The sequence below is a fragment of the Lonchura striata genome, chromosome 6 (genome assembly GCF_046129695.1).
Source record: "Lonchura striata isolate bLonStr1 chromosome 6, bLonStr1.mat, whole genome shotgun sequence".
Classification (NCBI taxonomy): Eukaryota; Metazoa; Chordata; class Aves; order Passeriformes; family Estrildidae; genus Lonchura; species Lonchura striata.
In genome coordinates, this window is record NC_134608.1 from 54,028,025 (window position 1) to 54,042,581 (window position 14,557).

A 14,557-nucleotide genomic window follows, 5' to 3' on the forward strand; every position below is an offset into this window, starting at 1 on the left:
GAAAATGATCAGTATAGCAGAGTTTATTCCTTGGGGCTAAGGCAATGAGGGTCATTCCATGGGGAATACAGGAACAGGAATGAGTACAGAGCCATGTTTTCCCATCTTTCTGGCTCTCTCTGAGGTGCCGCATCTCCAGAAGTGCCTCATGTGCAGAAGTGCCTCAGAGAGCTGTCACCTCCACCACAGTGTCCCCAGGGCCCTGGCTCCCCTCGTCACTCTGAGCTTTCTCCTCAAACACCCTCCGCAGAGCGACTCTAACGGAGTGCTGGAAGCGGCGCCGCCGGCAGCTCCCCACCAGCACGTAAATCACCGGGTTGAGGGAGCAGTTCAGAACTGGGGAGAATGTGAGGGGAGGCTCTGACCATGGGATGTGATCTCTGGGCCAAGGGCTGCACCCAGGCACCAGGGCTGAAGCTGAAGCTGAAGTAGAGCCAGTGGTTCCAGCAGCCATCCCCAAATCCTTTCTCCTGGTGCTGCTGTGACAGTGCTGTTCTACTGGAGGTAGGAGTCAAGGGATGGACTGGTGGGAGATTCCTGTCTAGGGTCAGGGCTGGAGGGCTGGGAGCCTGTCCTGGTCACTACAGGGGTGAGGATTCTTCCCGGGGTTGGCGTGGGGCTGTGCAGTCAGATGGGAAGTGCTGGGAATGCTGACGTCCCTTATTTCCCTCAGGTTTCCCCTCTCTCCCTAGGAGGTGGAGGGAAAGGGAGAAGGCAGCTGCTGGGAGCAAGATCATTCACCATGGAGGAGAACAGCACAACAAACCTCACCCTGAACAATACACTTTATGGATCTACGGACTGGGAGGAATATATAATATCTCAATGCTCGAGCATTCCCTACACCTTGATTGCCTTTGCAGGGGTGTGCCTGGGGATTTCCCTCTGTGGGCTGGTGGGGAATGGGGTGGTCGTGTGGTTCCTGGGCTTCCACACAAAGCAGAGTCCTTTCACTGTCTACATCCTGAATCTGGCTGTTGCTGACTTCTCCCTGCTCCTTATGTTTCTCCTGATTATGTTGGCTTTTCGGACCTTAACAACGTTTTGCATATCTTTGTTTCCTTGTATTCATCAGTATAGATATTTTGTGTTTGTCCTGGGGTTCTTGTGCCACCTGTTTGACCTGAGCAGCCTGGGGCTGCTGGCAGCCCTCAGCGTGGAGCGCTGCGTCTCCGTCCTCTGCCCCATCTGGTACCGCTGCCACCGCCCCCGGCACCTCTCGGGCGTCGTCAGTGGGGCCCTCTGGACCCTCATGGGGATTTTAGTGTCCTCTGCCTACCTCACTTTTACTGAAAACTTTGAGACCATCCTTGCAGGTGTTGTCTTTGTATTTCCCTGATTTTGTCCCTCATGATGTTGGTTTCCAACCTGCTTCTGTTCCTCAAGCTGCGCTGTGGCTCCCGGAGGCAGCAGCCAGGGAAGCTCTTTGTGGCCATCCTGCTCAACATCCTGCTGTTCTTTGCCTTCGGCATCCCTTTCTGCGTGGAGGTTTTCCTCCATCTCCCTGATTCTGGTGATTTATTCCCACAACACACCTCCATTTTGCTGGCAGGTCTGAACTGCTCCCTCAACCCGGTGATTTACGTGCTGGTGGGGAGCTGCCGGCGGCGCCGCTTCCAGCGCTCCGTTAGAGTCGCTCTGCGGAGGGTGTTTGAGGAGAAAGCTCAGAGTGACGAGGGGAGCCACGGCCCTGGGGACACTGTGGTGGAGGTGACAGCTCTCTGAGGCACTTCTGCACACGAGGCACTTCTGGAGATGTGGCACCTCAGAGAAAGCCTGAAGTATGGAGACAAGGGCACTCCATGCAGCATAACCAGGCTCAGTCCTGTTCCTCACCTATATTTATTCCCCATGGAACTGTGGGAGTCCAGGGCTTCCCTCTGGCTGCCCTGGAAGGTCTGAGACCCTGGCAGGATGTCAGGAAACCCCCTGTACAGAGCCCCCAGAGACACTGTCTCTGATCTCTGTCAACGGAAAAGAGTTTTCAATCTTACAGGATGAATCACTTGCTCTGAGTGTTTGATATTGGTAAGAATTAGTGTGGCATGGGTGCAAAAGTAGAATTTTAGGATTCTAGATAAGGGGTACAAAGGGGACAAGATGGAGGAAACTGGGTTTGTCCTGTCCTTCTTCTTCTTCTTCTTCATGCCTTCCATGTTTCACAGTGGTGTTGGCATTTTTCTGTTGGTTTAGCCTGGGGACACACTGTTCAAGGTAAGTGACAGATATTGGCACATTATTGTAAATGCAGCACAGGTAGTTTCTGGTATTTAATGATTGTAATATCCTGCTGAGGGGAGAACCCCACACACTGCCCTGCAGGAGAAACCTGTGGTAGGGCCGCAGAACATGTTAGAGATAAGCAAGAATAAACAACCTTGAAACCAGCACAGACGACTTACGACTTCTTCTTTGGAAGCGGGGCTGAAAAACAGAGACTTTCCACAATCTCAGAATCATTTAAATACTACAGATTCCGTCATAACTGGCAGCCCTGGGTGGGCAGTCTTTGGGGCCACAAGCCCAGAGGACTGGAGCCCAGACCATCAACCCAGCCTGAGCACCAAGGGGCCCGTTTTCCAGAAGGGCATGAACTAGACGCCGAAACCCAGACTGAGAAGACCAGCATGGCCAGAGAAGGATTCCTGAACAGACAGCTTAAATCTCTGCAGAGACAAGTCACCTGAAATTTGACCTGGGAAGGAGGAAGACCCCAGGCGCTGGGAACGTCCCCATTTGAAATGTCTCTGGATCGAGTTTGCAGATGATGCACAGAGTTAGTGGTAAGACCCGTCAAAAATTAAGAACACTTATCCCCAGAAGATAAAACAACCTTGAAGCTTCAAAATCCAGGAAATATTATGCTGGAGGCAACTTTGAAGGGAACCGTGGGGGCTGCTTATCGCTATTACTGGGCAGCTGTTATTCCCCCGGGGTGGAGGGGGGAGTGGTACCATCAAGCCAACAGGACAGTGGGGGCCCTTTCCAAGGAAAGGGGGGGGCGGCATTAATCCCATCAGAAAGAGGGTGGGGGGCTGGTCACCACCATTGGGACTCCAGACCCTGATGCTTTTTGAGGCATGTTTGCCTGATTTGCAAAGACCGACGAGAAACTTTACCCTGGCGCAGAACTCCTTTCACCCCCCTTCACAGGGAAACAGGCGGAGAGGCGGTGGGGAGGCAGAGACAGCGCCGGGAGCAGCAGGGGTGCAGGCGGGCTCTGTTGCCCCAGGGGTCGCGGGGAAAGGTGGGAGCCTGCACCCTTCTTCCCAGACAGAAATCCTGTCCATGACGCCACTTTTATGTCACTATCTGCTTGTAGGGGGGTGTCGTGATGGTTCGTAAACCAATCCCAAAAGTGCAAAAAGGCAAACAACAAGGGACTATCAGTTTAATGACAACAAATTCACCTTTATTAGGGGCCAAAACAAAAAATGCAATAGTGGGGTCAGAAATGAGATAAAAGTATAGAGTAAGGGGGGGCGGGGGGGGGGGGGGGGGCGATGGGAATAGCTCCCAACACAGGCGAGGTCCTCACTGCTCCAGAAGATGGGGAAGGATGGTCTGTGTGATCCCAACCCCTCTCCTGCCATTGAGAGGCACCAGCCCTGCAGGGATTTGGGAAATCTCCAATACCCCGTGCTGGATGTCTCCCCAGGTCTTAACACATCCCCTTCTTTGCTGGTAAGAGCTCCATGAAAACACCATGAAACTCATCTGCTGAGCTGAAGGAGATGGAGTTCATTCCCTGGGGCTGAGGCCATGAGGGTCATTCCATGGGGAATTGAGCTGGGGAATAGCACTGAGCCCAGCTGCACTGCCTGGAGCCGTGTGGATCCAGGAGGGAGGAGGAAAGCCATACTCCAATGTGCTCCCTGCAGAGCATCCCCCAGAAATCACCCAAGGCAATGCTTCTGCTCCCATTTCCTGCAGGAATAGATCACCATGGGGAGGGTGATCCCATGGATATTGCTTAATCAGGAGGCTCCGAGAAACCTTCAGCCACTCTCCTCGGGTCCTTTAGAAGAGCAGTGTGAGGGATCAGCAAGATCAGACCCCCGTGTTCCTGGGGCATCATTCCTATGGGTAGTTTATTTTTTCTGGTCTTCAAAGACCGTCTGGAGGGAGAGCCGGAGGGACCCCAGAGAGCAAGGCCTCCAGCACCTCCCCACCAAGAAGTAGATGAAGGGTTTGAAGCTGCTGTTGATGCAGTTAAGCAGGAAAACCATCTGGGAGGGTACAAGGATATAACCGAGCTGCTGTAGGAAATTCCAGAAAATGAGGAGGAGAGTGAGGAGCACAATGAGGGTGATAGCGATGTCGCGCCTCTTCGGTTGCTGCTGCTGGGAGCCCCACTTGGCCTTAATGAAATCAACTGTGCTGGAAACGAGCAGGGGTGAAGCCAAGAGGAGCAGGATGATGGTGTTCATGGAGATAAAAGCTGCCCGGCAGAGCTCCTGCTGGTGTGACGGGCACAGGGATGTCACCGTGGGAATGACAGTGAAGAGAGCAAAGAAGGCCCAGAACTGGACACCATTCAGCAACCACATCAGGCGCAGAGGAAGTTTGCAGCGGCAGCAGAGCTGGAAGAGGTTATCCATATACACCACAGGGTTGTTGGGCATCAGCCAGTACAGCCCCCAGTAGTAAGAGACATCAGACAGCTTGAAAAGAAAATTCAGGTGCAGCAGGGGCACAAGAGGAGAGCAGGACATGTCCTCCACCACGGAGAGCAGGGTGGAGGGGACTGTGAGGAGAAGGAAGAGGAAGTCAACGACAGTCACGGTGAAGATGCGATAATTACAATTTTCCAGTTGGAGGAGGCAGAGCACAGCCCCGTTCCCGGCCAGCCCAAAGTGGCAGATGAGCGGTGTCACACTGTGAATGGCCACACTGGGGACATCTGCCTCACACAGATCATCTCCATCAGTGGGTGAGATGGCAGGCAGGGACATGGTGGTCACCTCCATGGATGGACGCTGGGCAGGCGGTGGGATGTGGCCCTGGCTGTGGTCAGAGTGGATTGGGAGTCCGTGCTTGGAGAATCCAGGGATGGACCATGAGGCTCCTCAGCAGCTCCCTGCAGTGGGAAGGATTCAGTGGGGAGGAGTGAGATGTGCAAGGGAGGAGGGCGGTGGAAATGGTGGGGTGGGAGAGGACGGTGGGAGGGTCGGGCTGGTTTGGGAGGAAGCTGATAAATAACATAGAGAATAAAACTTGTCAGTTCTTCTGTAGTTGTTCAAAAGTCAAGTGGCAAAAAAGATAAAAGGATGTAAAGGCTGGCAGACAGGACGACAAACATGGCAGGAACCAATGCAGAAACAGAAAAGGAGGCCTTTAGGGGTTTTGGGGCAAGTTCTGGAACAAGAAGCAACATTGCATGGCCAGAGGAAAAGTTCAAGGCAAGGTCACCTTTAATATGGCAGAATTCATTGAATATGACCACCAGAGAGACCCCTCTTAAGAAAACTCCAGGATCATAAAAGGACTCCCAGGAAGAGGTGGATGCATGGAAATGAGTTCTAGGAAAATGGTGTTTATGCATTAGATAAGCAACACTTTTCAATGCCTACATGTGTTTATAATATATTAACAACCTGTTGTAAAGTCTCATCATACACACAGCACAGGAAGAGATCCTGCTGTGTCTTGTGGAGGTAAAGAATTTCTACTGCCAAATGCTTTTCACTGTGTTATAAAGTTTGTTCAGGCCCAGTTCAGAATTAGGATACAGCTGGGATGCACAGGAGAAGAGAGAGGAGCTGGGGAGGGCACTGGGGTCACTGGGAGAGGGTGGCAGGAACAGAGCAGCTGCTGGAGGAGAGGAAGGTGGGGCAGGGAGGAAGGAAAACATTCCACTGACCTGTTCTCTGTGGGGCAGCAGCAGGCAAAGGGGTCTGATGAGCTCCAGATGAGCCATGTCTCCTGGTACCTTTTGCTCTTTTGGGATCCATATCATGAAGTGGATCCTCTCAGGCCTGTACCATGCAGAAGAATGTCCCCAGATCACCAGGAGCTCCTCACTCACTCCTGTTCTTCTGTGCCCTGTGCTGGTGTTGCTCCCCAAGACTCACTGGGGTCATAAGGCTGTCAGAAGTGGTTTTACAACTTCGGCTGGGTCAGAGTTTCACAGGCTTAGAGTTTTAGGCACAAACCAAAAAAAAAAAAAGAAAAAAGTCTTCGTCTTTTTGAATGGCTCCTCATTTCTTCTGGATTAGAAACACTGCTTCCCAGGAGAATGTCCACTCTCTGCCTGCCTTCCCTTCCCCACAAGGGAATGGTTTCTACCATTTCCTTGTTTCTCTTCCCTGAGGGGTCATTGTCCCTTCAGCAGCAGAGGGATACTGGAGGTACTGGTGACACGGGAATGCTGGCAACGCTGGCAGTCTTGTTGAAACAGCTGTGTGCTTCTCAGAATCAACTCCCAATATGTTAATACCTCCATGATCATTGCCAAAACATGCTCAGAGCCAAACTGCGCTGAGCTGCTCTCCATTCTATCCCCGTCGTCGCATCCTCATTCCTGCTCCCCATCCCCACCCCATTCTCCATCCTCATCCCATCCTATCACATCTCTCAGCTTTCCCAGACTGCAGTCACTCCTCTGCTCCAAGCGTGATCTATCAGTCTCTGCTGTCCTCCAGTGGGGAGATTTGGGGTTTCTGGTACCCAGACCCTGTCCAACCCTTCTGACTGTCTCCTGAGCCCTACAAAATCGCCTCCAACACCCCAGACTGTCGCCAGGGCCCCCTTTTCCACCCAACAGCTGTGATCCTGCACCGCTCCACCAAGGAACGCCGGCAGTGTCTCTCCTCATCCTAGCCATATTGTTCTAAGACCCAGGAGTGGGGAGGAAAGCCCAGCCCCTTATCCACTCCTCAGGAGAACACAGGATGCTAAATGTGGATGGAGCCAGTGCAGAAACAGATTAGCAGGTCTACAGTGGATAGGAGGCAAATGCTCCCTGCGGATCCCTTGGCATCTCCTCACCGTGCCAAGGCTTGGGCCTCCAGCCCTGGGGGATCGCCCAGGAGCCGCCGGCGCTCGGGGATCACCCGAGGGCAGCAGACGGAGAGATCCCAGCTCGGAGAGGCCCCAGGGCCAGGGAGCTTCTGCTCAGCGCTGCTGGAACCAGGAGAGCTCCAAGGGGCTCCTTTTGGCCCTGCTCACAGGGCCCAAGGGATGGGCTTCAGCCACAGCAGTGTTTCACCCCGGCCACCCTGGGGGCCGGCAACTCGCTGTGGAAGCGTGAGAGCAGGGATGCTGTGGCATTCAGGGAAGTGAAAGAATTGCCAAGGCTGTTGATAAAAGCCCAGGAGGTGGTTGGACAGCAGCAGTTCCTGGGAGCAGAGGGTGTTTGTGATCAGCGCCAGAGGAGCTGAGCCCAGGGGCTGCTCCTCAAGGCTGAGGCCTCCCAAGCACGGATCAGAGCCCAGTGCGGGCTGGAAAGGGGGTGGGGGATGCACCAGCACAGGGAGGGTGACGCTCTGGATATTTATTATTCAGGTGACTTAAGGAATCCCTCAGCCACAGTCCCAGGGTCCCTCAGCAGTACAGGGCAAGCTACCAACAGATTCAGATCATTGTGTCCATGGTGGGATCATTTGTGTTGCCACTTTTTTCTTTTTGCTCCTCAAAGACCCTCTGCAGGGAGAGCCGGAGGGACCCCACAGAGCAGGGCCTCCAGCACCTCCCCACCAAGAAGTAGATGAAGGGTTTGATGCTGCTGTTGATGCAGGGGAACAGGAAAAAAACCAGGGAGGGTACATTGAGGTAACCGAGCTGCTGCAGGAAATCGCAGATGATGAGGAGGAGAGTGAGGAGCACAATGAGGACGATAACGATGTCACGCCTCGTGGGTTGCTGCTGCTGGGAGCTCCACTTGGCCTTAATGAAATCGATTGTGCTGGAAATGACCATGGGTGCAACAAAGAGGAGCAGGATGATGGTGTACATGGAGATAAGAGCTGCCTGGCAGTGCCCTAGTTCCTCTGATGGACACAGGGATGTCACCGTGGGAAGGACAGTGAAGACAGCAAAGAAGGCCCAGTATTGAACACTGTCCAGCACCCAAAACAGGCGCTGAGGAAGTTCACAGAGGCAGCAGAGCTGGAAGATCTTTTCCATATACACCACAGGGGTATTGGGCATCAGCCAGTACAGCCCCCAGTAGTAGGACAGCACTGACAGCTTGAAAAGAGAATTTAAATACAGCAGGGGCACAAGAGGAGAGCAGGACATGTCCTCCACCAGGAAGAGCAGGGCAGAGGGGACTGTGAGGAGAAGGAAGAGGAAGTCAATGACAGCCAGGGTGAAGATGCGAATGTTACAAATTTTCAGTTGGAGGAGGCAGAGGACAGCCCCGTTCCCGGCCAGCCCACAGAGGCAGATGAGCAGTGTCACACTGTGAATGGCCACGCTGGGGACATCTGCCTCACACAGATCATCTCCATCAGTGGGTGAGATGGCAGGCAGGGATATGGTGGTCACCTCCATGGATGGACGCTGGGCAGGCGGTGGGATGTGGCCCTGGCTGTGGTCAGAATGGATGGGGAGTCCGTGCTTGGAGAATCCCGGGATGGACCATGAGGCTCCTCAGCAGCTCCCTGCAGTGGGAAGGATTCAGTGGGGAGGAGTGAGATGTGCAGGGGAGGAGGGAGGTAGAAATGGTGGGGTGGGAGAGGGAGGTGGGAGGGTCGGGCTGGTTTGGGAGGAGGCTGATAAATAACATAGAGAATAAAACTTGTCAGTTCTTCTGTAGTTGTTCAAAAGTCAAGTGGCAAAAAAGATAAAAGGATGTAAAGGCTGGCAGACAGGATGACAAACATGGCAGGAACCAATGCAGAAACAGAGAAGGAGGCCTTTAGGGGTTTTGGGGCAAGTTCTGGAACAAGAAGCAACATTGCATGGCCAGAGGAAAAGTTCAAGGCAAGGTCACCTTTAATATGGCAGCATTCATTGAATATGACCACCAGAGAGACCCCTCTTAATAAACCTCCAGGATCATAAAAGGACTCCCAGGAAGAGGTGGATGCATGGAAATGAGTTCTAGGAAAATGGTGATTATGCATTGGATAAGCAACAGTTTTCAATGCCCACGTGTGGTTATAATGCATTAATACCCTGTTGTAAAGTCTCAGCATGCACACAAAACAAGAAGTGATCCTTCTGTGTCTTGTGGAGGTAAAGAATTTCTGCTTCCAAATGCTTTGCAATGTGTTATAAAGTTTGTTCAGGCCCAGTTCAGAATTAGGATACAGCTGGGATGCACAGGAGAAGAGAGAGGAGCTGGGGAGGGCACTGGGGTCACTGAGAGAGGGTGGCAGGAACAGAGCGGCTGCTGGAGGAGAGGAAGTTTGGGATAAGGAGGAAGGAAAACATTCCACTGACCTGTTCCCTGTGGGGCAGCAGCAGGCAAAGGGGTCTGTGCAGATCAGCGGCGCTTCCTGGTTCCTTTTCCTCATTTGGGATCCATGTCCTAAAGCGGCTCCTGCCAGGTCAGTGACATGAAGGAGAAAGTGCCCAGATCACCGGGAGCTCCTCACTGCTGTCCTGCTGGCTCCTCTGTGTGGCCTGTCCTGTCTTTTTGCAAGGCTCAGTGGGGTCATAGGGCAGGTGGAAGTGGTTTTACAGCTTTGGCTGTATCAGAGCTCCATTCCCTCACTTATCTTGAATTTTTTTCCTTTGTCATAGAGGAAGTAGCTTTGTCTAAATGTCCAAGTGAAAAATTTTGCAACTGGCTCCATGGTCCTCTTGATGAGAACCACTCCTTCCCTGCATAATATCCTATTCTCCAACTGCCTTCCCTCTCCTGACAGGTTTCTACCATTCCTCATTTGCCTACCCTGAGGGGTCATTTTCCCTCCAGCAGCAGAGAGCTGCTGCTGGTGCTGGTGGCACTGGGCTGCTGGCAGTGCTGGCAGTGCCAGCAGTGCTGTTGAGGCATCTGGTGCTTCTCAGAAACAACTCCCATTCTGGGAACAGCTCTAGAATCATTGCCAAAACCTCCCCTGGGCCCAAAGGACCACAACGGAGTCAAGCATTACCATTTCTGTAATTCCAATGCAGGTTCACGCAGCCCAAGGGAAGGACAGCAACTGCTTGCAGCCAAGTTACCAGCACTTAAGAGCCCACCCTCATTATTGCCCATCCCCTTGATGGTGCAATGAAAGCTACTAGGGACCAGATTTTGGGGTGCTGTGATCCTCTTTCCAGCCCTTCATTAGGGCTCATCCTCATACTTGTCAGACATGGGAACATTAGTTTGTTTTTACCTGACCTCACCCCTCTGGGCAACCTGTGCCAGGTCCTCACCACCATCACAGGGAAGGATTCCTTCCCAATATCCAATCTGAACCCATCCTCTGTCTGTGGGAAACTGTTCCCCATTGTCCTGTCACTCCATGCCCTTGTCCAAGGTCCCTCTCCACCTCTCCTGGAGCCCCATCATCTCCTGGATCATGAAGTGTTTGTCCTTGAAAGGGCTGGGCTGTGGGAGATGTGAGATTCCATAGCTGGGGACACAAACATGGTGTCAGCAGGGAAGAGAGGTGACAGTTCTGGTCCCAGGGCCGGCAGTTTCCAGCAGGATCATCCCAGATCCCTGAGGCACATGTCATCCTGGGTTGGCATCATCTCACCTCAGCTTTCTAGGAGTTCCTTGGAATTCCCTGTAGCCTGCAGTCTGACTGCCAAGGGAGTGTGGAAGATGACTCAGGGGAAACCTTCTCAGAATTACAATTTTCTCAGAAATAAAGCCAAGAGAGAAGCATTGATTTACCTCTCCTCAGCAGAAATGACATTGCTGAGCTCCTGTGCTCCATCTCAGGCACAGAATTGATTATTGCATGAATCCTCTTGGTAACTGCATGGGGAAGGTACAGTGCCACTGAAATTGCAGTATACAAGCGGGAAAACGGAATTTGGACCAGAAACCAAAGACTCACAGGACATTTATATTGCAGGGTCCTAAGGAGCCACCCCAGGAATGAGATGTGGCAAGTTCAGACAATTAAAAGGACAAGATTTTGGGACTGGAGTTGCTTTAAAAACAGAAGAGGAAGGTGACCTGGAGACAAACTTCTTTTCCCTTAGGTCTCCTTGCTGAGGCTCTCTCCTGTTCCTCAGTTCCTGGACAGAGTGAAGAGCAGATGGGAAGCAGAGCCCTGATCCCGTCCCAGGCTCTGAACTAGTTCCCTGTTTGTGAGAGCCCTGGAGAACACGAGGCAGCACGGAGAACAGGGGGCTGTGGCAGGAGCTGGACAGAGCCCGCGCCGGACGCTGCTCGGGCTCACCCCGCGGGCTTCGCTCCCCTTTCCCAAGTGACCATTCCAGGGAAGCTCCTGAAGATCCCACCCCAGGGACAGCAGCTGGGGTGTGTGAGGAGATGTGAGTGCACTACAGTGAAGTTCTCCAGGCTGTGAGAGGAAACAAGGTCAGACTCTTCTCGTTCAGCTTAATCAGTATCTCCACATTGGGTGGAGCCTGGTGATGAATTTTGGGGGGACAATTGAGATCTGTAGGGAATTAAAAGTGATAAATACTGTGGGAAATTGGAGGGAATATTCAAAGGAGCGTCCTGATGAAGGAATCCTCCAGCAGCTCAGTGATCTCAACAGACACCTGAGAGTCCAGGTCACATCCATCCCAAAGCCATTTGCTCTCTGCTATCTCCATGGGCAATCTTTTCCTTCTCCAATTGTTTTCCTCCTCCAGCTCTGTCCTGTCCACAGCCAGGAAGGAGGTATGTCCCTGGCTTTTCTGCCAGGCACACCAGACCAGGCTCCAACATCCTACTTGCCATCTGTCCTGTCCCTCGCCTCTCCCTGTGCTGCTCCCCATGGAAGCTGTGAGTAGGAAAAGATGGGAAAAGCCACTTTTGGGGGACAGCAGTGTTGTTGTGGTTTCTCTCTGTATCACCCCTCCAGCTGTGTGGGGGCAAGGAGAAGCAGCAGAGGTGTCACAATGAGCACTTTGTCCCCTGCCAGCGAGGGACACAGCCCTGCCTGCTGGAGCCAGCCCGGTGGGAAGGCATCCAAAGGAAGCTGGAATGAGGAGAACCACGACAACTGGAGCGAGAGTGACAACAGGCACTGGAGCAAAGTGCCTGCCACGCTGCTGCTGCTGCTGTGCCTGTGTGGAATGGTGGGAATGGGGCTGTGCTCCTGCTCCTTGGCCAACAGCAGTGCCCGCCCTCTGATTTACTTCCTGGCTGGGAGCTGTGCAAAGGAATTCACCCCCTCTGTTGGTGTTGCCTTCCAGAGGCCTTTTGAGGATGTGCCAGAGCCAAGGAATGGGGACAAGACTGTGGAATCATCATGAAGTGGAGTCATCATGAAATAGAGGCATCATAATATAGAACCATAAAATATCCAGAGTTAGAAAGAACCCACAAGGATCACGGAGCTGAGCCCCTGTCTGCACAGGACATCCCAACAATCCCATCCTGTGCCTGAGAGCATTGTGCAAATGCTCCTTGAGCTCTGTCAAGCTGGTGCTGTGTACAGCAGGGGAACTTCCGCCTGGAATGGATGTGGAATGACGTGAGGAATCATCATGGAATGGTTTGGGTTGGAAGGAACCTTAGAGATCATTTCATTCCAACCCTTCTGCTGTAGGAAGTGGCACCCAGGAAACCTGTTGCTTTGAAATCACTGCATTGAGTCTTTCCTGTTCCACAGGGCCAAGCTTTCTCTGTCTCAGAATTGAACCTTATTACCCTGTGGAATTGTAAAATTGAGTCACCAAGCTGAGAGCTTTTCTCTCTGGATTTTCTTGTTTTGTTTGCTGAAAAACAGCATGCAAGTGGGTAAGAAATCTCGGCACAGCAGTGCAGAATGATTTCTGGGCAGATCCTGTCCATCTCCAGCATCTCCTGACACATGGGAATACCCTGTGGAGGCTTCACACTGAGTTTTGTTGTGCAGGCGAGTATGCAGCTGTTTGGGAAGGCCCCTGGAAGGCTTTCCCCAAAACCCACACCGAGTTTGGGGCTGTGGCCTGTCTTGTGAGTTGGAGAATGATTGTTTTAATGATCCTTCCAACCCAAACCATTCTAGGATTCCATGGCAAACATCAAGCTGAGGTAGGGAGTGGCCTGGTGACACAGGAGACAAGGAAGGTGCTGGAAAGTGAAAAAAAAAAATACATTGAAGGATCATGATCCTCCTGCACTTACCTTGAAAGAAAGCCCCTGGTGAGTTGTTCTTCCCTGGACAAGAGGTTGCACCATGGAATGTTTCTACTCTGCAATGGACAGGAAAAAGGAAGACAGGGAGAGAAAAACCCTCTCAGGTGTCAAAGTCTCTGTGTTCTGTTAGTTATTAACAGCTCTGTTAATAAATGGTCCTTAGGTGTTTAACCTCATGTGTGTCTCCAAAGCCTGACTCACCATCCACGGCTTTCCCTTTCACTTCCCTTTCCAGAAGCATTGGTACATTGTTTTCCCCTGGATTTAAGGCAGTGGGAAAAGGAGGGACAACTTCCCCTTGAAAAAGAGCTGTGGCTGCTGCCCAGGTCTCTCCCAGGAGGAATGAGGAGATCCTGGCACTGCCAGCATCATCCCAACCATTGCAGGCATGTGCCTTAGGAAGGGCTCTGGAATGAGACAGGTACTGCCCAGCTCACGGACAAGGCAGAGGCTTTGGAACGGGATAAAATAAGGAAAGAAGGAAATGAACCATTTTGGACTCTGTTCACCAGGAACAGGCTCTGCACTGAAGCCTGGATGTTGTTTATTCAACAGCTTCTGTGGTCAGCTTTACCACATTGGAATCAAAGACATAAATGGGCTTAATTTAGGGCTGGTTACAGAATGCAAAGATCAGCAGAGGCTGAGCTGTGGCTGAAGCTGCTGTGCAGAGTCACTGTTCAGCTCCTCCTGAGGATGGCCAGGCTCAGGATGGAGGTGGTCAGGGGCTTCCTTGGACATTGATGCTGGGGAAGCAGAGGATGGCCCCATTCTGCAGAAGAGCAGCATAACCCCGATTTCTGTGCAATTCAATGGTCCAAGAATCCGGTGATGGGAATTTCTGTGTTTCAAGCTCTTTTTGGTCACAGGCACCAAAGGCTTCAAGGGAGTTCACTATTGACCCTGCACTTTAGTCAGAAGGATTTAATTCTGGAATTAGAGAACATGACAAATTCCTTTTGAAAGGATAAGGGAATGTTGCTGTCCCTCCCCAGCTCTGCAGCCCTACCTGGTGTCCTTTCCCATCAGCTGGGAATGCAGGGCTGGCTCTGCTGGACAGAAGGGGAAGGATGCTCCATATGATGCCAACCCTTCTCCTGCTATTGAGAGGCATCAGCCCTGCAGGAATTTGGGAAATCTGTGCCACCCCGTGCTGGTTGTGTCCCTAGGGCTTAACATATCCCATGCTGTGCCAGGAAGAGCTCCCTGAAAAAACCATGAAACTCATCTGCTGAGCCAAAGGAGATGGAGTTCATTCCCTGGGGCTGAGGCCATGAGGGTCATTCCATGGGGAATAGAGCTGGGGAACAGCACTGAGCCCAGCTGCACTGCCTGGAGCCGTGTGGATCCAGGAGGGAGGAGGAAAGC

General features: G+C 52.3%; 3 protein-coding genes across 4 annotated transcripts; 1 reads left to right on the forward strand and 2 right to left on the reverse strand.

Moving 5' to 3' along the window:
- Positions 1-742: 742 nt before the first annotated feature.
- LOC116183719 (mas-related G-protein coupled receptor member D-like) lies at positions 743-1,725 on the forward strand. Its single transcript, XM_031504953.2, is given in 2 exon segments — positions 743-1,333; positions 1,336-1,725. Coding segments are annotated over 2 exon segments (981 nt in total).
- Positions 1,726-4,091: 2,366 nt separating this feature from the next.
- On the reverse strand, positions 4,092-13,693 carry LOC144245872 (proto-oncogene Mas-like). Of its 2 annotated transcripts, none has more exons than XM_077784346.1 (2): positions 13,178-13,693; positions 4,092-5,175 (listed from the first exon to the last, which is right to left on the reverse strand). In XM_077784346.1, the coding sequence occupies exon 2, from the start codon at positions 4,968-4,970 to the stop codon at positions 4,092-4,094; it is 879 nt and encodes a 292-aa protein (XP_077640472.1). In that variant the 5' UTR covers positions 4,971-5,175; positions 13,178-13,693. The 2 variants fall into 2 exon arrangements, with proteins under 2 accessions (XP_077640472.1, XP_077640471.1); XM_077784345.1 differs by lacking the exon at positions 13,178-13,693 and adding an exon at positions 5,864-5,885 and having other exon boundaries at positions 4,092-5,080.
- LOC144246529 (uncharacterized) lies at positions 7,576-11,369 on the reverse strand. The gene is given in 5 exon segments (XM_077784443.1): positions 7,576-8,531; positions 8,534-8,606; positions 9,391-9,419; positions 9,422-9,490; positions 10,781-11,369. Coding segments are annotated over 5 exon segments (1,170 nt in total). The 5' UTR covers positions 10,824-11,369.
- Positions 13,694-14,557: the final 864 nt, after the last annotated feature.

What these genes read in the sequence shown, in the direction of transcription:
- LOC144245872 (XM_077784346.1), bottom strand. Translation starts at nt 4,970, where the DNA reads ATGGAGGTGACCACCATGTCCCTGCCTGCCATCTCACCCACTGATGGA.